At 44.2% G+C, this 25,455-nt stretch overlaps 1 protein-coding gene across 2 annotated transcripts in view; it reads right to left on the bottom strand.

The window, feature by feature from the left end:
• TRPC5 (transient receptor potential cation channel subfamily C member 5) overlaps positions 4,103 to 25,455 on the bottom strand; it is a 91,350-nt gene continuing 69,997 nt past the window's right edge. For both annotated transcript variants that reach the window (XM_021406437.1, XM_021406438.1), the window contains 5 exons: positions 23,284 to 23,479; positions 8,896 to 9,102; positions 8,687 to 8,728; positions 6,971 to 7,060; positions 4,103 to 6,280 (listed from right to left, as the gene is read on the bottom strand). In XM_021406437.1, the coding sequence (XP_021262112.1) occupies positions 5,546 to 6,280; positions 6,971 to 7,060; positions 8,687 to 8,728; positions 8,896 to 9,102; positions 23,284 to 23,479 (1,270 nt within the window). In that variant the 3' untranslated portion in view covers positions 4,103 to 5,545. The remainder of the gene's footprint in view (positions 6,281 to 6,970; positions 7,061 to 8,686; positions 8,729 to 8,895; positions 9,103 to 23,283; positions 23,480 to 25,455) is intronic.

Below are 25,455 nucleotides of genomic sequence, written 5' to 3'. Positions count from 1 at the left end.
GAAATCCCCAAAGGAAAGAAACAAGCCATGCTGAAGGAGGACATGCCAGGCAGCAGGATGGGCAGTGCTGCTCTCCATAGTCGGTGAGCTGTAGATCGAGAAGGGTCTGTATGTAAAGAAAGAATGGAATGGTGAAGTTGGCCTCACACTGGTGGGCGATGTGAGCTAGGTGGGGGTTTCTGTTGTTGGTTTTGGGTTTTGCTTTGCACGCCTTATAAAAGCAGAGCAGGTAAAAGTGTTTCCCTGAAACATAACGCACTGTCAGACATTCAAAAGATGTTTCTGTCTTTTAAATACACTTCTCTTAGATAAAGCGTATTCTCTTTCTAAGAGTCATTCTCAGTCATCAATTTACTCCAGAGCAGCAGTTATTCTGGGTGGAGGGAATTATGTGAATAATATATAAATGACTTGTTTGTACAAGTGTAATGGTCTGAAACAGGGAAAGCAGTGTGGAAATTAAATGGAATTGAATTATAAATGGTTTGAAAATACATTAACGTGGCCAGCCCAGAGTGCCTCCCACCGCCTCCAGAAACTCAGCCAGGGATTGATTTTATACTTGTGAAGTTTCAAGTTACACGTTCCCTGAAAACTGCGGATTATTTTGGTGACACTTTATTTTAGATGCTACTCTAGTGGGTTGATTTACTATTCACTGTAGTCTCACTGCTTCCAATTAATTTTGCCTTTGCATGAATGGAAGTCACTGATGCTTTTGGCACACCTGAGCTGCTGCCTCCGGAGCGGGAGAGCTCCTTTCAGTGTGCCCACCCCAGAGGCAGCTCCAGAGAGTTGCTGGGTAAGTAACAGCTTTCATTACTTCTGGGCAGCCTCAGGGGCGTGGATGGCTTTGCTTTTTTTTACTTCTCCATTCTGGTTGTCTGTGGAATTGTAACGGGGCTGGGAGGGTGATGCTGCTGTGTTGGAAGTCAGCCTTGGAGGCTGCACGCGGCCTTCTTACAGACACGTCTGTGGGACGCTTGGCGTGCTGCAATGCAAACTGGCTTAAGGAGAACTCAGCCAGAAATTGAACCTTTTCCTGGTGTATATCTGTATTTCTGTGGGATTTTGGCCTTTAGAAAAGGAAAGGAAAAAATAAAATAAAGACCAAGAAGTTCTGAGGGGAGTGGGTCCTATGCCTAAGGGCAGGGGAGCAGTTGGTGCTCGTCTGGTTTTCTGACTCAGTGAGATTGCCCTGGAGTAAATGGGATCCCTGCTTATGCTATTAGTACTTCTCCAAAGTGGAGTTTCCCTCGTGTTCCTGGAAGAGGGCTCAGAATGCTTGCTATGCCCTTACCATGCACATCGAACCTCAGAGCTCCTCTAACTCGAAAGAAACACATTTATGTGATGCTTTCCTGTAGCCCAACTTCTGTTCCTTCTGTGTGCGTATAAACCATGCTGGGCTGACTGTGGAACCTCCCCATGCCTGGAAGTCTGCTTATTTAAAGGGTAAGGTTTTATATAGGAATACATTTATTTAAGTACTTACAGTGGCAGCTTCTGTTTAGAAATTGTTACACTTATCACTAGAAGAAGGGTGAAACACAAGTACAGTAAGGTGACTTTCTGAGTGAGACATCACAAAACCAGGGAAGTTAGCTGAGGCTCCAAGGTGTGCTGCTCCTGCTCTCTGTCTACTGCAGAAGTGCCCTAAATTCCCCTGGTAGGAAATCATGCTTGTTTTCTACATGGGGAAACTATTGTAACAGACATAGTGAAATCCTAGCCCAACGTAGTCATCAGAAAATAAAAGTACATACCACTGCTATGAGTATTAACTAGTTACTGTATATAGTGCCTTTAATTTGAAGATCTGAAAGTGCTTATAAATAATGAACTAACCCCCCTGCGAGGTAGGTAAGTAGTATTATCCCTATTTTACAGATGGGGAAACTGAGGCATTAGAGAGACTGCGTGACTTGCCCAAGGTCACAGGTGAGTCAGTGGCAGAGCTGGGAACAGACCTCAAGTCCTGTCACTGTGCGTGCTGCTTCTGTAGGGACCACGTATACAAATACGTGAGTATTTACATATATACCAGTACGTGAATAATATACAAATACAATTATCCAAATAATCTGCAGAGTTGTTACTTAATTTCTTATTTCTAAAACAACTTCAGTCTCTGACCTGAGTACACTGCCTCCTCGCTCTGTGGCGGTCTGTGTCTGGGGCTCTGACTGCATACTGGGAATGGTTTGTAGGTGTGGGGCTCTACGAAGCCAGGTAAGAATGACGCCAGAGATGGGAAGTGAGAAATAAAGCTGCTTTCAAGAGCAGGAAACCTAAAGGTAGAACAAGTGGTCAAGACCGACGTGATTCAAATTTCCTAGCATACGTATGATGATTGTTGTTGGAGCACACAGAACAGAGGCCAGGCATGGGCTGGTTGTAGCACAGCTGTGCACCCTGAGCCAGGGAAGAGGTTAACTCCGCACAGAAGATGCTCAGCTCCCATAAGCTCCTACCCCAGCTGCTTGCACAAACAGCAGAGAGATGCTTCAACCATTCCTCCAAAGGAAAGAGTAAGAAAATGGAAACGTGTAAGTAAAATTCCCAATAGCCTGACTACAAGTGATTTTAAAAAGGAAAAATAAGGCTGGGATCAATCAAATGTATTTTTTCACAAGAACTTTCAGTTTCTTCCCCTGACACTCCTGCTTAACAGTAGTAATAATAATTCACTAGCTGCTATAAAGCCTATTGCTACAAAAGGGGATGCATAGATGCAGTCAAGCAATTTGGCCTTTAGGGGAGACCAGACTGAAAATTTTGCAAACTTCTGGACATGTGGATTCATCACTTAGCTAAAGCAAATAGTTGAGTTCAGTGTGAAAGTCAGCTCAAACTAGTTCGTAACTGGGAAGTGTCTGAGTCATGAAACAAATCCCCCAGGAGCCGCAGCCCCGTGATGCTCCTCTCCTGTTCAACAGAACGCTATCAAGACATTATTGCAGTGCTTTATCCATCATGCCATTACAATGTGGCAGCTCCTACCCCTGCCCTTTCAGGACACAGTAGGAGGACATGACTCACACGATTTGCACAGAAGGGATTTGCATTACCCGCTGTCACTTCTACATTTTTGAGGGGCATTGCTGCAGAGTTATTTGCATTTCATTTTGAGATTTGTACCTGTTAACGTAGGGCTAAATTTGAATGACACTGTTTAATCGGAGCCAGCTCCAGTGTGCTTGACTTGTGGAAAACTTAAAAGCCCTTCTGCTGTCTGAGGATGTGAGCCCTGCATCTGCCCCAGCCTCCAACTCTGCTGCCATCATCTGCACAGCCAACCTGGGGTGGTTTTCATTCCCACTTGTTACACTGGTAGCGTAAAGATGTGCTGCCCTGGAGTTCATAAGCTGCAGCATGCTTAGGTGAGGTACTAAACAATTCAAACCCTTTCCCCTCATGCCCTGGAGCAGCTCCTGTTAATGCTCATGTTTCCAGAAATACACTAAATTGGATTCATTAAACTGAGGGTTCTTATTGGGGGCTGCTTTGAGAACTGCATTCAGCTGCTTCTAACTGCAGCTCTCACACAGGTGGGTTTGCACTGTAAAAGACAGAATTGCTGGATTTCTCATTAAGAGATCAGCAAACTGCTTCTGACCTAAGTTTTTGTAGGTCTCTTTCTGTCACTTTGCTCAGCCTTACTTACAGAAGGAGAAGATGCAATTATCAAGGACTGCTATAACCCTGCAGAAAGTATGAAAGCCTGAAGTCTGTTCATACTAAAGTGCTTCTCACTGTCCCTTACCTAGCACAGCTAGAGGCTTACATCCTTTGGGTTGTGTGCTGCATGCTGGTAACAAAGCTGATGTCATTTATACGCAAGGAGAACAGAACATTTCCGAGTCTCTCTTCCTTGCACCTCCTTTTTCTTAATGCCATTGCTCGCCTAAAGCCCCGCTTTCCACCTCAAGCTCTGCATTCAAAGCCTCCCATGAGCCAGGCGCATTGGCATCTGTGAGTCTGCTACAAGAGCTGTTCACACCTGTATCTGTGCTGCAGGCACGTCCCATCATCACCTTCAAGTTCTGCTCTATAGGTGTCCTCAGAAAGATCCCAGCAAGGTGGTGGTTTTCCTTAACAGGTGGATGCTTAGGCAGAGCATCCTGTCCCAGGCATCCCAGCTATGCAAGACTGTACTGACTCCGGAAAAGAGGTGATTTTTGGCAATGCTCCTTGGGATGTGCTCCAGTCCATGTAACCTGTTCTGGGAATAGGGCCTCCAGCCTGACAAAGCCATACTCTAAGGCATGGCTATTTCTCAGCTCCCAGTCAGCACCAGCTTCTTCCAGGCAAGCAGCCAACTAACAGCAGCTCTGAAGCAGTATTGAGTGCCAATCATCTGTGTATCTCAGCAACAACACAGAAAGTTCAAGTATCACATTGTGAAAAATCACTGTGTCAACCATTTTGCTCTTGATGGGGCATCTTCTGCCCTTTTTGCTGCTCCTTAGGAGAAATGCAACAATGGGAATGTCTGGACAGGGCCTAGCAGAAATGGAGGGGGAAAATGAAACAATTGAAAAAACTGTAACAGAAGGGTAACATTTCCTGCTGTGCTCATTTTTGTTGCACCTTATTTAGGAAAGGGACTACAGAGACTTTCCAGGGTGCCGGATGCGGTCTGGCCTGCTCACACTTGGGTTGCTTTTCAGGAATGCAGCTCACAGACCCAGGGAAGTCACTGCTGTACAGCAGCAGGATGGCTTCTGCCCGAAGCATGACATAGGCCAGGGAGGCAGCAAAGAGCAAATGCAGCAGTGGAAATAAGATCAGGAATTTTAAAAACAGATACAGCTCAGAGTGAGGGTGAGGTTTAGTGCTGGGTTTTGGTTTACCATTAACGATATGAGAACCACACTAAGGTTTTTCTGCTGCCTGCCTCCCTGGGAGGTCATTCTACTTCCTACCAGGGAATTTCTTCATGGCAGTTAGGTAAATGAGCAAATCATTATGTGTTCTAGTTGCATGATCAAAGGTATCTCTTAGTAACAATTTACAACATTAATATAATGACCTGAAAAACACACTACTGAAAGAATCAGAGGTTGTATTGCTTAAAGAAAACAAAAAGCCAGTTATAACCTGAAATCCTTCCTAAAAAGGTTTTAAATATGATTCTCAGCCTCCTGCTCAGCCACTCCTCACCAGGTGGATGCAGAGCCAATCTCATTGGATAGCAGCAGTGATAACCCAGTGGTGCTGGGATGATGAGGAGAGCACTGGAAAACCTCTACTCTGCCCCTGGTGTATCTCAATTGTGGGGGATTTAAAGACTGACTGCATTCAAAGGAGTCCTGTGGTTTACAGTGACTTTATAAAGGGTGAAACCTTCTGTTCAGTTTTTGTGAAGGTAAAAAAAAAAAATTAAAAAGGTGCAGATGGCTATAAAATAGGCTAACATAAACAAAGTTTTACATTTGTTTCATACTGTGGCCGGAAAGGAATTCATAATGCTGAATCAGGTGAGAGCAAACAATTACAAATAATGAACAAAGTTTTCTAGCAGGTGTTAAGATAGCCTTACTTATAGCCGCGTTGTAACATGGTCCTCTTGCCCATCTTTCCACTGGTTTATAAACAAGTCACAAGCCTCTCCCCATGAATCAAACACATCCTCTGATGAGTCTAAAAGTTTGGAATTAGAGGAACAAATACTGGAAGCACAGTGAAGGGAGCTGGTACAAACCACAGGGCACTCCTTGCTCTGTCCTGTAAGTCTTGTGTTCCCACTGTAGTCTACCTCATTGAGGTTAATTTCACTTTTGGAACAATTCTCTTCTCTCTCTTTATCAATCTGAGAATATTTAATGTCTTTCCACATGTAGTGTGGCTGAATAATTCCATCTGAAATAGTGTACATGGGTTCTGAATTTGCTTCAGGTACATGTCCATTCATCTTGGAGAACAGCAGCCCCAGTCTCTTAAAGGACTCTTTCTTGGAGCTGGAAAGTCTCTGAACTCTATTTCCATTTCGGATGAAGGAGCGCTTACTGATCCCATTGCTTTTTGGCTTCTCTTCCACCATATCAATCCCAGACATAGTTTTAATTAGCGCAGAGACATTGAAGTCCTTTTTTTTGTTGGCTACATTGAAAGACACACTCTTGGCTTTGGGTTTTTCTCCAGCGCTATCCTCATTTGTTTCATCCTTTTGGGACACCTCAGTGCTGCTGGTAGAATAACTTCTCCTCTGGGGCTTCCTGTTTCCCAGGAGGTCAAGGACTTCATAGCGAAAACTTGAGATGTCCTGTTTTAATTCCTAGAGCAAGAGGAAAAGCGAGGTACACTCAGCAGTGTTATCTGTGAGGTGGAAGAGTGACCACATTCTCTTGGGAGGATTGCTCAAAGGTACACAAAGGGCTGATACCAAATCATGCTTACAAGAACACCACATAAATTGTTATTGTTTGATGACATGAAAAAAAAATGTATTGTTAATCCTGAGAACTGGAGAGTTTGCAAGATCTTTACCTCCACAGGCTGTGGTACCAGCCTTTGTGACCACCCCTTTCTCTCCCCTTCTTCCTGATTGAGCAGTGGGGGAAAAGCCAAAATAAGACATTTTATCGAAGTGATGAAACTGTTGGAATTTAGAAATACTGCGGGAATTTTTTAGTTATCCCAACTTCAACTTTGTTTACAAATGTTCTTTGTATCCATTAATCTAGCCTCAGTCCGGGATTAGGAGTGTGATGTTGACTTAAATCGAGTACTTTGTTCAAAGCCTTTGTCTACATACGGTGCTGTGTATTAAAATCTGTGGAAGTGACCATTGAGAAGACTCCTGAACAAGGAGTATTTTCTGCTCAAAAAAAACACATGCACACCAGATATATATATTCCCAGCTCCAGTAATGGTTGTATTTCCACATTTTTCTCAAGTTAGTGGGAACTCTTCAAGTGGCTACTGAAATTAATATAATATGATTGTTAATGAGAGAAAAGTTACCTTGAAGTTTTCTTCAGTTAAGCCTTCATTGGTTTTGGAAGTTCTTATCATTGCTGCAACGTATCTTTTTACAAGATTTCTAATCACTTCCTGAAATGAGAAACAACATGAATGATTCAGATTCTGGTTTTGAGCAAACTCCGTTCTTACTGTACTTCTTTGAGCTCTTACTGACAGTGGTTCTCCCAATTTTGCTCTCTTAAAATGAATTAAAAAAAAAAAACACCATTAGAGGTGCTCACACTTTTCATCTTGAAAGCTCAGCTATTAAATATTTTGTACTTTCCTCATTGTAAAAGTTGTTCAGCAAAATATTCTTGATTATCTTAAGTGTCTTCAAAGTATTTAAATTACTTCACTGCAGTTTTTAATCTCAGATGCCGGAAGTTTAAGGTTACCAGTCTCATGTATACTGTGTAGCTAAGCTTGCCATTTTAAGATTCTTCATTCAATACTGGAAAGATGGTATGTCATCAACAAATAACCTGAGGAATAGCCAGGACTCTGTGGGGCAGTGTTAACCCCCAGCTGCCCGGGTCTTCTCTGGTGGCAGGTTTAAGAACTCGTTGCAGAGCTGCAGCAGCATCCATGGACAGTACTGGAAGTACCAAGTCGTGCCTTCGGTGACTTTTCTAAAGGCTCTCACTCCTCAGTGTTACCTGGGATGTTTGCTACAGTCCAGATCTTTGTACGATGAGATCCGTTTCGCTCTGTGTTTGTGTACCTCCTTGTTGGCTTGACATAAGCAGATAGATATTTAAAGCTTCTATGGTTATGTGTAATCTGGCACACACAGCAGCTGATCTCTGTATACAGAGAACACTACCCCAAACCTTTCCTTTGTTTTCCCCATTACCGTAAGTGGTGACAAGAAGTCTGAGTACCACCAAGCATTAAGATGTTCTCTGCGCCAAGGCTTTACTGGGAGGTGTTTTAAGAAATCCCTGTACCTGTGAGCTGTGCTGTACATTTGGTCCTTCCTGACTTTACATTACCAGAAGTGGTAGTTTTAAACATCAACTCCAGATGCAAATACACTTTAGAAAACAGGAGATGTCTTAAAATGAATTATGTATAGCTTTTGACAGTATAGCCTGATGTACCGCCTAACATTCAGGAGACTTCTTTTTGTTCTTCCAGTATGCTGGCATAATGATTGCATTGAGTTCAGGTACTGAAGCTGGTGTTTTTCATGGTTTCATCATTCTGTAGGTTGAATTTAACAAACTCTTGATAATGAGCAGGCTGAGAAGGTACAGAAACAGCAAAGTTCAACATGGGAACAATTCCTCCTTCCCAAGCTGCCCAAAACAGAAGGAAATCTCAACCACTGTTTGAGGTAGGATTAGGGATGCCTTGCAAAAAAGAGTAGAAGAGGAGTAACTTGAGAGTTCTTGTGTAGAAATGCTGCAGAAACAGTTGTAATTAGGATGACATGGCAGCATGATCCCTCTGAAATCACTGCTGATGCAGCCTTTGACTTCAGCAATCAGTGACACCTGGTAACTTTTCTGCTACTTTAGAGCAGGTGGAAGAGTTAGGAGTGATGTACTAAACCACCCCCCTCTACAGAGGAAATGCTTTAATCCAAAAGCAAAATCCCCTCAGAATTCTTACACTTACTTATATATTCCAGAAGAAAACAAGAAGTGAGGTACTAGAAAATAAGCAGGAAGAAGAACAAGCAAGTGAAAACTTGATCTGCTGAGAGCTTACCTGGTAATGCTGATTCTGGATGAGGTTGTCAGCATGGCGCTCCTGGAAAGAGAAAGGCACAGGCACATTACCCATGTCATCCTATTCATAGCAATGGCTCTTGGCAAGTTACAATCCTTCTACTACACCAGTGTACTAGTGGCCCTCATGACCCTGAACATGCACAAGCACTCCCAAAAAATGAAGTTTAAAACCGTGCAGCTCCTTACTGTGAATGTTTTGAGGTTTTCATGTCTCTTCTGTTCGTTGTCAGAGTCGTTGCCTGGGCACAGCTGATTGTGAATCCACTTGCAGAGGTACCAGAAAGACTTGGGACTTGGGATGATGTTAAAGGGAGGAGGCAGGGTGGCACCTTCATCAAAGTAACTCATCCAGAGCTTTGTCCGTGCAAACTTCCACTCGATGTCCGCGTGGTCCTGGGGGAGGAGGAAAGCACATCAACAGCTTTAGGCAGGCTTTAGTGGAGCAAATGCCAGTGACTAAGGAGGTGACGTGAGCAAGAAAGAAGTTCTCTGGCTGCAGCAAAGCAGTATCACTTCTTCCATCTTTTTGCTGGGAGTGTACTTAAAATCAGCGTGGAACACAGCTGAGTAGAAAAATACCATCCTCTCAAATGTAATGATAGCAATATTCAGCAAAAAGAGTTTGACAGGCTAAAGCTCAGCTTCGTCCTTTAGAGTTAATGCTTATCATTGGCTTGCCAGTAAAAGCAGCAAGGAAACTGTTTTAATTTTGCTTTTTCTAGTGTTTTTATTATCACAAACTGTTGTTTTTCCATGTCAAAAGCCAATGAATTCTCAAACTTCCCCCTGGAAAAAGATATTTCATAGTTCCTGTTGATTGTTTTTTTAGCATCTATTAATTCAGCACTTGTTTATAAACAAGTGGTAACATTTCACTGTGTGCCATGTTTTAAATCTCACTTCTGCAATATGACTACACCGAACTGGAGATGGTTTACTGATTTTTTTTTTATTTGTTATCACCACAACACCATGCCTACTTGCTTTGCTCTAGTGCTTTTCATCCCAACAAAGTAAAGGTGGAAAGTTACTTGCATCATTTTATAGCTACACAGATAAATGCATGTCCGTGCCATTGCCAAGAAAGAAATAGCGAGCACGCAAGACATTGACCTTCCGAACTGCAATATGGTGACCCCTGAATCAAGGTATTTGCCATCCAATCTGTAGAGTCTGGGCAGGCAGCAGTCCTCAAAAACACACAGGGAAGTGTAGGACAGGGAGTTTAATAAAATACGGCTGAACATCATGCCCCAGAAATTACTACACTGGCATTTTGGCTATGCTCCAATGCTCTGACATGGCTAAAATATGCCCACAATTCAACAGTGAGGTGCAGCTCAACTCCATTTTAATAGCGTACTCAAATTATATGCGGCTCTTGATTTAAAACAACTGCCTTGGTGGCTGAGGAGCACATTAGTCTCTGCAGATGGTGCGAATCAGCTCAAAATACAAGGGCCTGAGCTGCATCTCCCCCTGGACATCCAGCAGTGACTGCATCTGAAAAGGCTGCAGACAGTTGGCACAGTGATAGACCAAGCCTCTGAAGCACTCTGTAGGGAAATATCCAGATCATGCCTGGCAGCGTGAGATGCGTTGAGTTTCTCAGCCGTGCTGTAAGGCTTTCTTGGAGTGTGCAGGAACTACAGACACCTGGAAACACTGACAGCAATATCTGTGGCAGCTGAGGAGTTCAGGTGAAAACAGAGTACATGGCTGTTATTCAGAACAGAGACACAGACTTCAGCTTTTTTTGTTAACGTGGAAGTAAGTGTAAAGGCTCTACTGGGCAGTCAGAAGTGAAAAGTTAGTTTGGTTAGATATCCACCCTACACATCCATCCCTTCTACTAACGTCCATCGTAGCTGGCTGCAGCCATTGGTGTCAGTGGTGGGGCAGGATCAGGAAACCACTGCCATGTCACCATACCTATCTGTGTGTGGCTGCTGGGTGCTAGCTTCAGCCCCACCTGTATTTCTCGTGTGGTCTTAGTCACAGAGTACGATATACCCTCATTTAAAAGACAGACCCCCATACTGTACTCCAGGTATTTTTACCATTTCTCTCTCTTTTACTGCTGTTAATTCCCCTGGGGTTTACAAACTCAGCCTGTCTCAGTTACTCACCTTGATGTTTCAAAAACCTGAACAAATCAGCTGAGAACTGCTCACAGCAGATCAGAGCTGGAAATGCATGGAAAAGATACATTTCAGTTTTACTGGGATTTTTTTTTTTTGTGGCAGGAAACCACCATTTTGTTGGTTAGAGCTCTCTTTAGTGCTATAAGCAGTGAAATCTGCATGTGGAATAGCAGCTTTGTGAACTCACTTCCCTGTGATGAATACCAGCAGTGCCATGCTTCAGCAATCATCTGATACCCAGCCCAGGCCCAGCCACCACATGCAAAGCTCAGCAGCAATGGACAGCCTGGAGCTCCTGTGGGGCTGCAGCAGCAGCTGCTGGGATGGGTCACAGGAGATGTCCTCAGTCCTCACAGACATCATGCAGTGTTTTCAGATGACAGTTTTTGTAACTTTTATGTTTCTTTAGCTTATTATATCTGTTAACTTTGCAAGTGTGACCTTGTTGCTTTAGGAATTTAAATCCAAGTTTGGATTTCCCTGTTCTCTCTTCACGCTCCTGTTGTGTTGCTCTTGCCCTTGCTCTTGTCACCATTTCCTTTCAAGCACTGCTCATTTCAGCTGCAGAACACTGCTTCTAAGAGAGCTGAGCCCTCATGCTCAGAGAGTGAATGAACTCAAAGAAACAACACTCAGCTTCTCTCTGAGAGGAAAAAAAAAGTATCACTTTCAGTCACAATACAGATGTGTCAAACTGGCCACATAATCCTCTTGCAAATCTCTGCCATTTGAAGTGAAAATTAATCTCCCATAAAGATTTTCCTGTGGGGTTGCTGGAGCCATTTTACTGCAGCAGTTGTGAGGATTCTCTAATTCAGTCAAAGTGATGTATTCACAGATGTGCCAGATTTTAAATAATTACCTGCTACACTAATTATGCAGGATAATTCAAGCATTAATCTCTATCTTCAGATCTGTGTAGAAAATCTGCTGTTTACATTTTGTAAAATATTTTTCTAACACAGATCTCCATCACCATCTCCTTATTGGGCCATATGGTTTAGATCACACATTGCCAAATAACTTCCAGTTTCTTGGCTGGTACTGCCCCAGGCAGCACAGCCCCAGTGCTGGGAGGCTCCTTCATAGAAGGATGGAATCAGGAAGGTTGGAAAGAAACCTCTAAGATCATCTGTAGTCCAGCTGTCCATTTACCACCAATATAGCCCACTGAACCACATCCCTAAGTACTACATCTCCATGGTTCTTCAATATTTCCAGGGATGGTGACTCCACCACCTCCTGGGCAGCCTGTGCCAGTGCCTGACCACTCTTTTGGAGAAGTTGTTTTCCTTAATACGCAGCCTCAGCCTCCCCGGCACATCTTGAGGCCATTCCCTCTCCTGCTACTGCTAGGAGAAGAGGATACTTTCATTCCTCTGTGTGAGATGGCTGCCACTGGGTTCCTCAGCTTGTTCTTGGATTTAATGTCTGAACTCCATGGTGGCTAAGAAGCTAGAGAAGGAAAAAACTGTCACTTGTAACCTAGCACAAGCCCAATGGCAAACACAGAAGCCTGATCTCATGGCTCTTGAAGTAGCATCCCTGAAAACTCTGGGATGGCTTTGAGTCTCCATCAGCTCAGGGCTGTGTAATGCTATAATGTGATGGAAAGGACAGCAATAACAGCAGGATGGCAAAGTCTCCTGCTACAGCAAACAAGCACAAGCCCAAATACAGCAACTGTGGATGCAGAAACAAAGGAAAAAAAGCTGCCTACCTCCAGAAGACCTCAGGCACGCAGGGACCTCCAGCAAGATACCCTTGTCTCTACTGCCAACTCTTAAATGAGGTCCTGGCTCCACCCCTTCTGGTCACTCAGGTTCATTGCATGCACCTGAGCTCTCCTGGGTTGGCCCTGCCTTCCCACCAGGTGCTCCATCACTGTGAAACAGTGACTTAGCATTTCCACCACAGGCTGAAATGGGTTCTGATAGCTCTGTGCTCACTGCTGCTGCACTCCTGCTTAGCATGGGTGAGGCTGGTTTATGGCCATGGTACAAACACTCAGTGAGAGGAGCACAGAGATGACGTTGAAGTTGGGCAGCCAGGCACTCTGTTACCTTCAGACTTATCCACAATCACAAGACAAGCAGCTGCTTCAGCTCCTTTATGCTACGTGGAGTTGCACAAGGGCGTCTCTCCTTACTCCAACAGGAGGAAAGAAGTGTGTTCCTAGGATACAAATCCTCCCCACACCCCTTTGCACAGAATAATGCATAAAGATGTCTGGCATCTTTCTAGCTGGCACAAAAAGGGCTGTGTGTGCCTTTCTTGTACTTTATTATACAACAGTCAGTGGGCTAAGCTGGAAATCAGGCTGCTGCCTGTCAGATGTAGATATAGATGGCTGTGACAATGCCCCCAGGACCAGGCTGTCTGGCGGTGGCTGTGCACCGCAGAAGCAGGGCAGCGCATTGTGCAGGGAAGGCTGGCAGCAGCCAGCAGGATGTCTGCATCGACGGCTCTGCTGCTGTCCCAGGAGGTGCGAGGAAGGTCAGGAAGGGCCCAAGCTGTATTACTTTCCTCCAGGGAAGAAGGAGCAGATGCATCACCCATTTTTAAAGGAGGCCACAGACGTGTCTTATTTGCAGCCTGGTGAGCAAGGGGGGGCTCATTCCCTGGGAGGCACAGGAACGTCAAAGGTGCTTTTTGTTGTATCATTAGCTGAGCTGCTAAGAGTAGGGGAAAGTCATTAAACTGTATTTAGTATATTTCTATCTCCTTTGGCTCTTTATTGCTCTTTGCAGGATAAACCCGGAGCAGTAACAGCACAGAGAACCCATCAGTAATGGCTTTCAAGCAGGCTAGCACAAAAAATATGCCCTTGTGTGTCTTGAACAGAAAGCAGTACAGAAAGAGGGCCAGGAGAAAGTTAATCTTTGCAGAGCCTGACACAGACAACTTCTCTGCAGTTTCAAGACTGTTAATTTTGTAATATGTGTTGTGCAAACTGCTAATAACATCAGCAGAGATTGGGGGCTTAATGACAAGCTCAGAGAAGCGAGCAGCAAAAATCCAAGCAGGCTGTTTGAGCTAGTGCTGAATATTTTTCAAAGAGAAATATTTCATACAAAGGAAAAAGCCATCTATGAGCGAAATCTGGGACCTACAAAGGCAATTAATGCATAGGTAATTCAGCTGCAGCTGACAACAAATGACTTTGCTTTCAAAGCTGGGGATGACATACTGAAGGATAAGAACTTAATGGGATCAATCACAAAAATAATACAAGAAAAATCACTAAAGGAGGACAATCTAGCATTAGAAAAAGCAATTAGAACAGTCAGGGAATGAGACAGCCGAAGGAGAGATGAAAGCACTGTCTGGCATGAATTGAGCCACGCCAGGCAGAGCAGCCAGGCCCTAGAATCGTCGAATTAGCTAGGTTGGAAAAGACCTACAAGATCATCCAGGCCCTGGGCAGCAGCGGGCAATGCCAGGAGCACAGCCAGGGGGATGGCTCTGCACAGACATGGAGCAGCACACACACGGTGGAGGAGTGCTTGGGGTGACGAAGAGTGTGTCTGAAAAGCACAGAGCACACCATGTGCAACATGGCAAGCAGAAAGGATGGTGTCAGCATAGGAAGGGAGCGCTGCTCCTCGGCTGCAGCACAGAAAAGCTTTTTCATACAGCATATGCAGGTCTTCAGAAATATGCATAAATACTGACGCTGGGGTACAAAAAAAGTGAATTCTTGGACCAGGATACAGGTGAAGGCTTGACTTCAGCAAAGAATCGTCTTTATCTGGTAAAGTGCAGGAGGCAGCAATGGGATTGAGCCTTTAAAACTTAAATGCCTGATAAGAGCCTGGCTGTGGTGCAGCCCATAGAACAACACGCTAACGAAAGGAGCCATGAAAAGATTTTGTTTTGCAGTCTCCAAGGTCCATCACTTCAAACAGACCAGGAGATGGCCAGTTCAGTGTTAGCAGGACATGCAGCACACTAATTGCTTTGTGTCACAATATGGATAAAGGACCCCATCTCTGGAGCACAGCCAAACAAGAAAAATACAGAAGAGGGGTTGGTCACTGGTTGCAGCGGAGAAGAAAACCACTAATGGCTTCTGAAAACACAAGGTCACATGAAGAGCATGGGAATTCTCTCCTGTGACACCCCTGCAGCGCTGTCACATGCACATGAAACTCCATCCAGATGTGAGCACTCTGAGAGACCCTGGGCAGGGGAGCAGCACGGTATGTCTTTGAGTGCCCACTGGACCCAGCTGTGCCAAAAGGATGCCTTCATACGCACAGGAAGAAAGCAGCTGACATATCAAGATAATGAGGCACCCCCAAGAAAAAGACAAGTAGCAGTGAAACACAAAGGGAGGAGAAGGGAGGTGGGAAGGTGCAAGAGACGACAACACCCCTGCCTGGCATCACTGTGTGATGCTTCACCTGCATCCCTGCCAGACAGCATTCACTCTGCCAGTGGGAGGGGACTGCTGAGCTGTGTGCCTGCAGTGCACAGCCCGGGAACGTCCCGCCACCACGTACTGACGGCAGCAGGGCAGCCTGTGCTGGGGCTGCAGCGCGGGAGGAAGCCTGGTAGCTCCAAGCCCACAGGAACGGTAGCCTTAATGCTTTAAATTGTGTTACAGAAAGTCAAATGTAAGTTATCTTCACCATCTTCACAGTGACTCCTGCATTAGGGGCTATCAAATCTTATGCCAGGGACTTAGCATATAATCTGGTTGCATCTCATTATTAGCCACTTGCTTTCTCAAGCACATATTCTTTCCGGGGGAGGTAAGTGTCACTCTGCAAAGTCTGATGGGTCCCAGTTAATTTCCGTGAAGTCCTTTGGGGAATTTTTCCTCTTTGTGCTTGGGAATTGCCCCAGATATGCTCTGGACCTGTTGGGCAGTGACAAGAACCAGTGACATTTCTGTTGTGGTGGCCGTGTCTTCCCCAAAATGCACCTCTGAACTGATTGCCCCAGCTCCAGGGAATCGGTTTGTTTGTGCTTGGAAAATGCACGCTTGAGCATCTCTATTTATATCTTCCATGTGCAGAATATATTCATAATTAAAACTTTTATTATAGCTTGCAGTGCACCACATTCCACAATGTATTTAGGTTTTCATCAATTACCTTTCATCTCCCACCAGCACACTGGATGGAAACAATGATAGCTAATGAGAAGGCCAGGGAATAGTGTATTGGAGACCGTGGATTGTGCTGGTTTTAGTGCAGTTACGTTATTTGAATTGACTCTTTTTTGTTCAGTCATATTCTGACAAAGTTCAGCTTTTCTTTTAATAGTCAAATAGAGCAGTGTGAAGGTCATGGAGACAAATAGTTCTCTAAGAACCTTGGCAAGAAGAAACAATGAGAGAGGTATCAGTAAGGCTTTGTTCTTCCTGCCATCCACTCTCTCCGTTATCACTGCTGATAAGAGCCTCCTTTCAAGCTGGAAGTTGGAGAGATAAGGTGTATCTGCGCTGATAATGGTAACTACCTCCAGCCAGGTCAAAATCAAGTAATTCACACATGCCCGTGGAGAAATGGTGGGCTGAAAAAGTGTGTCTAACCCGCATTGCTTGAGCACTGATGACTGTGTTAGTACCGTGGCAAAAATGAACTGAGAAAGCCTCAGTTCTGCTCACACTATTTCCAGAATATCACATTTTATTTTTTCTGCATAGCAGATCAACCTGGGATTTGAGTCTTCAAAGGAAGAAGAAATAGTCTGAATTTTATTGCTAGACCGCTGAGAGCCAGATATAAAGGAGAATCACGTACTTCTCTGTAACTGTTTTTTTTTCCTTCCCAAGAAGCAAAATCCCAGTTCGGATCCACTTGGGATTGTCAGATCCCAGAATCCAGTCTGTGCCATCACAAGGGTGTGATTTCACCTGGGAAATGTGCTGCCAGCTATTCCCGAAGGCACTTAAAGCCCCGGCGGCTTATTTCATGTGTTATCTAGATAGAGCTGTTTGTAACTCTTAGATCTGAGCTCCGATTATGAATTTACACAAACTACAGCTGATGTTCTTTGCCGCCAACTCCTGTGCCATACAAATGTTTAGCAGAATACCTGGTTGCATCCAGCTGACCAGAAAAGGCAATGACAACACTCATCACGGATCTGACCACACGACTGTTTTCATGTCCTGCAGGAATGTCCCTGAATCAAAGCCCTGAGCCTCAGTACCTCTTTAGGCTTAACAACCTCTTTATACACATATATGTGCAGCCTTTAGATTCCATCCTTGAGTACCAAAAAAATAGTATGAGCATTCCCAAACTTTCAGAGTTAATAAAACCATACCCATCTATTCAGGTACCAAATGCTTTTATATTTTTTGCTTTTGTAACTGGCCATGAACTCTGTCTTCAGCAGGAGCGGAGACAGACTGTGTCTGTTATTGAGACTGTAATGCTCATAGCACCAGTGGGAGAAGCAGGTGCTGACACCTCCAGACATCAGCATGCATAGGCGATCAAACAGAGTGCATGAGCTTAGCTGCCAAAAATTGAAAAATTGCTCAAGAAAGAAAAACCGGAGCTAAGTATTCTGATTGTTTAAATATATCCTTGAGGCAAAAGAAAGGGAACCATTATAAATGTATGAGATCGTTCAAATCCCTTAACTGAATCTTGAGCCAGGCACACAGCACTAATGTAAGAGACGAAGGCCCTGTTTCTCCCAGAGATCCTGGGAGCAGAGTCTGCAGCCACGGGGACACCAGAGAACAGTGCGGCTCCATAGGCACAGAACTGCAGACGAGGACCTGCAGCACGGCATTCAGGTTAACAGCCATCTTCCCATTTAATTGGATGGAGCTGTATGCATCCTGTTTCACCTATGTAATTAGCATCATCTTATTCGCTATATTGCAGCGTGCTGAGGAGGAAATCCATGAAGCACCAGAATCCAAAAAGGCACAGTTCAGAGGACTCGGTGTAGCTGCTCCCATTGCTCATCATCAGGTGAGAGCTCTTAGAGGATAAATCCCTTTTATTTTCTGACTGCTGTTTCCTCAAAAATATTTCTCCCATATCTTTCACTTCATCTTTTTTCCTCTGCCTTCCTAAAAAAAATCCCCTTGATGCAGAAGCAGAAGATAATGCTAATTGAGCTTGTCAGCTCTAAATAAAAGATGGGATAATGCAGGGGGCTGCAACCTATGTGGTTCCATCTGGATACTTCGACTTCTATCATGTAGCAAGAGCAAACCTTGCTGCGCTGCTTCACACGTAATGGGCAGAGAATTATTGACCTGTCATGTGGGGCACTGGTGTGTTAACTACAGCAGAGGAAACAAAAGCTACCCACACAAATGCCAGCAAATTCCCTATAATATCTTAAATCAGCCAGGGTTCACTGGCAGATTGGAAGCTTTTCTTGTGCTTTACTTAAATGTAATGTTTTCACTCCTCTGAATAAGCCCCAGACTGCTGTGGCCACTCTGGCACATGGGGTCAGACAAATACCTGACGAAGATTAAAGACAACTAAGCATTCACTTCTTAATCCCGCTGACAACACATGTATGAGCGGGGCTTTGCGGGACTGGGCCTAGGATGGAAAATCTGCTTGGTCTGGTCCAACCACAGAAGATGCTGCACATGAAGTCAGAGCACACAGAGTACTTCCATTTAGAGGCTCTGCAAACACCAGATGAATATTAACAACTTGATTCAAGTCCACGGGTTATATGTAATTAGGCCAAAGCCAGCAAAAAGACAAACAGTTCTACACCTTCAAATGAATCCTTCAGCTTGCTAACAAAAAGCAATTAAGCTGCCTGCCAGTCTACGGCGAGGCTCCAGGGCTGATTTCACACACAGACCTCTTGCTGCGTGGCAGTATCACAGCACATCGTTGCTGCAATGCATTTCCCTTCACTTTCAAACAGGAAGCTACTGGGAGTCCTCCACAACCCTTACAAATTCTAGAGGCAGCACCCAGCGTGGGGAGTCAGTCCTGCTCCTCAGAAGAGGTGCTGCAGCCACCCAGGAGGGAAGTGCGGAGCAGTGGAAAGCTGACTGTCCAGACATCACAGAGAAACTGGGTAAGTTCAGGAGAATCAGTGATTTTTTCACTTCATTATTACTGATGATATGAGTTTCAAGAGCACAGTAACTGAGATGTGGATGAGTACAGCTACACTGCAGATTCGAGAAAGGATCTGAGCATATTACCCACACCGAGAGCACGGGGCTGCACATGAGGAGTGAGGAGCAGCATGTGTAGGGAGGCTGGCTCGAGCACCTGGGGGCCATAAACTGAGGAACAGACAGCGGTCCTTCATTCAGCTTGCCAACCAAAGGAGAGGCATTTAACTTGCTCCTTCTAGAGCCTAGTTGTTTTGTTACTTCATAAAAAGCTCCAAGATATATTAATCCCAGCTCATGCTCATAACGAGAGCGTAATTTCATTTCCTGCTGTATGACAGAGTCCAAAAACAAACACATCTCAATTTCTCCTAAGAAATTCAAATTAATGGTTCTGAAACAGAGCTTACAAGACAAATACTTCCCGATGCCTAACACAGCTTGAATATTAGTCTGGGCTTTACAGCTGGCCTCACCTCTACAGTGGGACAACCTACCACCCCAAAACCTGCCACGTGCAGGGACTGTCCAGCTGTGTATTTTGAACTAAGTTTTGTGATTTGTAAAATTCTTTCTTAGCGAAAAGAGCAAGTAAGAGAAAATTAAACATGCAGAAGTAAAATTTCGTTTTCATGCACAGCAGTAGTATTTAAGGACAATTTTTCCCAGAGCTGCTTTGGTGTGATGCTATTTCTAAGGCATTAAGCATCTCTGTTCTTTCCTAAAACTTCTGGAAGCTGCAAGAGGTTGCATCTCTCCTAAATATGTCAGTGGGATGCTTAGTGCTGCAGTGCTGTTGTGTGCCACTTACTGCTCTACTCCACCTGGAATTCTGATCACAGCCCTAACGTTTTCCTCCTGATCGAATCTTTGTTCCCATTCTTCCATCAATCTTACTTGCATTGTTCCTGTGGCTGTACAGTCAGAAATGTCAGTACAGTTCCAGTGAGTAATTCCTGTGTGACTTCCCAGAATCTCATGGATCCATAGGGAATATGCTTTCAGAAAACACATAAAGACTAATTCCCTGCAAAACGCACCTGCATCACTCTGCATCAGAAAGGCCAGCATGCTCCTGCACCCCAGCACCATAGGAGTTGTGCATGCTTTGGTGTCAATAACATCCACAGTCACACTGTTCTGAAAACATTACAAACTAGCAGGAGGATTCTATAACTTAAGACACAGCAATTTTATGAGAAACAGTCTATCACATAAAATCTCCTCATTATCTGCTCTGTTACTGTATGCTACTTGTGAGTGATGGAGCCACCTGGCTACTCTCAGATAAGTCCCACTGTCCTTCCTCTTGTCACCGTGACATATTCCTCTTGCATTCATCAGGTGATGGTATTTCTGTCACGTCTGGAAAGGTATTTAGATGAGAGACCCAGCAGTGCATGACATCCACTTGCATTCTGTGCTGCTTGCATAGAACATTCTGATCCTTACAAATTGAAACAGCCCTCAATGCATGGACATCCCATTGTGCGTGTGGATTTTGTTTACTTTTCAGTGAAATATAATGTCTCCTGTAATCCACTATTGACAGTGGTTTGGCAAAAGCAAAAAACATGGTGTACAAAAAAAGTCAGAATTGAAATTGCGTTAGGGTTGTCCCTAGAAAAGTACTTTTATGGAAGTCTGAAATAGCTTAGAAAAAAAAGAAAAAAAGTGATTGCGGAAAAATTCTTCCTCCTGTGAGTCAGGAATCCCTCAATGCTCTGTGGATGTTTTACTCTTTGCTTGCCTTGCTCTGCCTCGCACAGATTCCCAGAGATTGCACGCTGTGTGCATACAGCTCATAACAAACTCCCAAGCCCTAACTCCTGTACTGAGCAGGCATGATGAAGAGCGAGGAAAGAGCAGCTCAGATTCTCCTCCCTATAACTTCACAGCAGAAATTCATGTATGTATGAGACAGTAGAGAAAAGCAAAGCTGAATAATAGCTGCTGCAAAGGGAGTGACACTCTGGGAGAAAGGAGGGGAGAAAGAATGCTCGCACAGCAGCAGTGCCACTGGCCCATTAACAAGTGGAATTAATTGACATGTCTTGACCGCTCCACTGACGGGAAATGAACAAGCAACGATGCGCTCTCATTCCTGATGTTTAGCTCATTTGCTTTCTCTGCAGTCCTGCACAAGGCAGAAAGTTTTCTCTTGACGTATTTTAGGAGACCTTCATCCCCTCCAAGGGTGCCTTGTCCCTTCTCCTCCTCTCTCCCTGGAATGCCATCACTCAGTGTGATATAAATATCAGGAGCAGGAAACGCCCATTCAGCAACATGCCCAGCTGTGATTCAGAAGGGGGTAGAGCTGACTAGAGGAGGTTAAAAAATGACCTACGGTTGTAAAGCTCAACATTTATTAACGATTCATTTTCTTCAGGGAAGACATTAATTGATATTTGCCCTTAGAAGACACATGAAGAAAACTTGTCTCTGTGAGAACGTTATGAGGCACAGAAGCATTCGTTTCAGAAAACAAAGCTTTGGTGCACTGTGCCCACGGAGGTTGGGACTGATGGTCTCTTGTTTTCCCGAAGAAGGTCCCTGCTCTCAGTAGCAATTGCAGTACGGCAGTGTCAGTGGCAATAAAGTGTCCTGTAGCATTCCCAGCAGCATTACTCTGAGGATGTGGTGCCTGCAGAGCTGCTTGTTTGCCTCGGCTCTGCCTCGTGGCTCCAGCCCCTTACACTGCGTCTCCCAGATATACTTTCTGAGGAACCATTGTTATGATGGGTCTCTCTAAGTCATGTGGGATTGTCTCTAATGTGTCATTGCATCACTCAAATTATTCTGGGAAAAGAATGATGAGTGGTTTCTAGCTCAGTGAATAACAAATGCTTTCATTCTCAGGCCAGTCCTAGGTTCGGGCTTTGTGTCAGTGACAAGCCTATCTGATGACAATAAAGCAAGGGGAATGGGAGAAAGTGGCTGAAGAAACCATCTTTTTTTTCCGCCCTTCATTTCAGTCTCCCTGGAATGTGAGGAGTAGCAGTGAACAAAGAGAAAGCACTTAAAGCATTGAAACAGACTGATAAAGGAGTGATGCCTTTGTGCTAAGCTGCTTTCCTCCTTGTTTGGAAGGTCAGCGGGCCAGTTTTTCTCATATTTTTTGAACATGGTAAAGATCAGATGTTCAAAAATATCACTGATTTGACTGGGTTTGTACTCAGTTTGACCAAATAACTGTGCTTAGGAGCCACGTGGATCAAGCAAGTAATCACCAGCAGCTGTGGAAGCTGTTTAAGCAGACAACTCAATACTCTTATCTGGATGCTTCTTCCAGCAAAGGAGTTCACCCATACGTTTACCCAGAGAAACTGGGAATGGAAGCAGTGGCAGAGCTGGTGCTGTTCTTTTCCTCCGTTTTGTGCTCCATCCTGTTCTAGAGTAAATTCAACAGTTGCAGAAGGCAGAGCAGCAGTCACTACTCTGCCTATCCTTCTGAGTGACCAGCTGAGGACACAAATGAGTTTCTTAACTCCTGTATCTGTTCACAGGTGATATAACTCTTCATCAGCTCACTATCCCTAAGCCTACTGTACTAGGCATCAGAACTGGAAGTGCCCACTTGTTTACCTTAAGTGCTGCACACTCAGCTTTGAGCTTTGCTCCACATTGTTTCTAAGTAGTTTACCTAAAGACCCTTAAAATGCAGAGCCATGTTGCTTTAGTTTTCAATCTGTTGACAGATTGAATTGTAAATGTACTGATTGGTTTTAGGTACACAGAATGCAATTACAGTAGAGAAACAGAGTAGAATTCTGAACATTTGACTGAAGATAAAGTTAAGTTTGAAAATGGCTCCACAGCCAACTGGCAGCCATGGGCTGCCTCTGCTCAGATCCATCCAGCACTGAGGCTACCCGGGAATCTCACATTACAGGTTTACAGAGTTAGCTGCCAGGAGACTGGTTGTGAGTTCCAGATGGAAATGATCTAATTTCAGTGGGAAGACTATGGCATAAGAAATTGCACATTGGGTGCCCAATACATATCCCTTCAAATGAGAAGGCAGTAATAGGAGAGAAACAAAAAACATACAAAAAAAAAAATGATGCAAGTTAGAGCCAAATGTGTTAGAAAGTGGTGGGAAGGCTTCCATTTCTATGTACTCTACAGGAGAAGACAAGGGCACATCACAGGTGATAAGCTTTTTCCAGATAAGAAACATTGTAACAGAGCGAAACCACCTCCACAAGCATGATTCAAGCTAGTGAATAGAAATCCCTACTATTTTCTGTCAAGAAATGGGAGCGGCAGTCCTCAGCATCCCAGAAGAAACACGCCACCAGGAGAACAGATTAGGCACATAGTGAAAAATGAACGCGAAGAGAGAGTCGGATAACTTACAGCAATGAGCTGATAGGAGTTGTTCATCATGGCTATGAGCATGTTCAGCAGCACGACAAGAGAGATGACGTTGTAGGTACCAAACATAGTGGCCCCAACAAACTCTGTGAACTCATGTCTGGCTTTCACATTGGTGACGTAGAGATTCAGCAGACCAAACACAGACCAGAAGAGAGACTGGAGGGTCTCGAAAAGTCTGGAAAAACAAACAAACAGATTTTTACTTAGCTACTTGGTTCTGGGAAATGGAAATCAATTCCTTTAGGAGCCCTGGATTTGTTGAGGTTGGGCATCACCTGGTGTGAGAGCTCTGCTGGTGGCCCTGGAAGCATTCCACCACTGGGAGCACCAGCATCAGGTGGGGAATACACCAACATCAGAAGCTGGAATGCCATGGAGCATCAGTACAGTACAGAGCTCAGCACTGCCATTTCTTCCCCTGGGAGACAGTCTGCACTCTAGTCACAGGGACCCACTGGCTAATGCATGCAAGAGTTGTATCACATCAATAAAATTCACCACCTGTTTCAGAACCATCTCCTTGCAAGATGCAACAGCCTAATTGCCATGAAGAAACCTGAGGTTCTATTCCTACTCTATGCACATGCAAAGAACAAACACAGTATATTCCCTCTAATTAAAGTTGGCACGGAGTGTTAGCGTTACTGCAGTTATATATAGATATAACTGTTTCAACAGTGCATGCATCATTAACATGTCTATAAACTAAATGCTTAGGGAGCCCATGCTTAAGTTCTGCACGACCGTAGTAGTTAAATAGTGCTCTCTGACAAGGAATCAAAAGGTGGGAGATGCATGAAATCACATCCACTTGAACCTTCTGCACTAGGATAAGCTGATAGCTTGTGATTACTTTGACTGCAAGTGAACCAGGCCAGTGTGCTAACAGCCTGTCCGACAGCACTGCACGTGGCCAAAAACACCGGTTGCAACGGCTTGTTTGTGAAGCAGCTCCCACCCACCACAGTGCAGTGCCCTCGATATCGTGCTGCAACAATTGATCAGTAATGACTCAGATGAAAGAGAGTCATCACATTAATTCAGCTTGAGAGGTTTTCTTCATTTGAAGTCTTCCATCCATAGATGAACTAGACCTGACCTCCCTATGCTTTACAGCTGATGAGATCATCCCAGGTCTCTGTTTGCTTCAGCCAGAGACAAGTGACCTTTTGCAATCACGTCAAATACATAATCAGCAATCTAAATAATTGCTCTATTTGGGCATCTTTATTTTGGCTTTCAAAAATGTGGCATTTATATCATCAAAAAATGACATTTATATGCCTGTTTAAGAGTTTCCATGTTGGCCTAGGGTCAGTGGATATTTTCGAATGCTCTTACTAGAAAAATCAATAAAAATAAATTCAGATACATAACATACCAGGAATCCATTCTCTTGGCTTCTGCGGGCATCTGTTCCATGCATAGCCCCATGCTTTATATGGGGATTTTGTTTCTTTGTGTTTTGTGAACATAGGTTTTCTCTGGCCAAAATTATAAAGACTCTTTAAAGCAAAAATCCTTTCTCCCAGAAGTCAAGACATTAGGCTTATTAAATAAGTGAGGTAATGGTAAAGTAAGGATTAAGCAAAGAATGCTGAGCACTTTGCTATTAAAAATAGTGGAGTGCTCACTGTCGTTTAACTTATTTTAACTATTAGTGGTAAAAGTACTGATTAGGGTATAGGCTCAGGAGAAACTGAGGTTCTTGTCATGGTTATGTGAAACTGAAATAAATCTTAGATGTGATCAGCACATTGCCTTGACTTCACAGTGTTGCAACCACAAGTATCACTGGCCCAGACTGCAGCCAATATATTTACATGTGGGCATGCAGACAGCAAAGCAGGTGTAGACAGCACCTGGTTTCTGCAATTCTGCATAGAAATAAGACTTTGTCTTTCCTCTCTGTTTAATAACAGGTGAGAACCACAATCTTTTTTCACAAAGTGTTTCAGGTGGAGCTCGTACTACTTCTGAGAAAAGAATTATGGTAATAAAACTGTGCTCTCCTGTCAGATATATTTTGGACCTTAAGCAAACAGGAGAAATCTCAGCGCTCCACCACGCTCCTGAGCAACTAGGGAAGAGTGAGTGCCCCCAGCTGTGCCAGGAACTCTTCCAGCCTCCTGCAGTCACCAGAGAAACGGC

The sequence above is a fragment of the Numida meleagris genome, chromosome 8 (genome assembly GCF_002078875.1).
Source record: "Numida meleagris isolate 19003 breed g44 Domestic line chromosome 8, NumMel1.0, whole genome shotgun sequence".
Taxonomy (NCBI): Eukaryota; Metazoa; Chordata; class Aves; order Galliformes; family Numididae; genus Numida; species Numida meleagris.
This window is presented reverse-complemented; position numbering and strand designations above follow the sequence as displayed.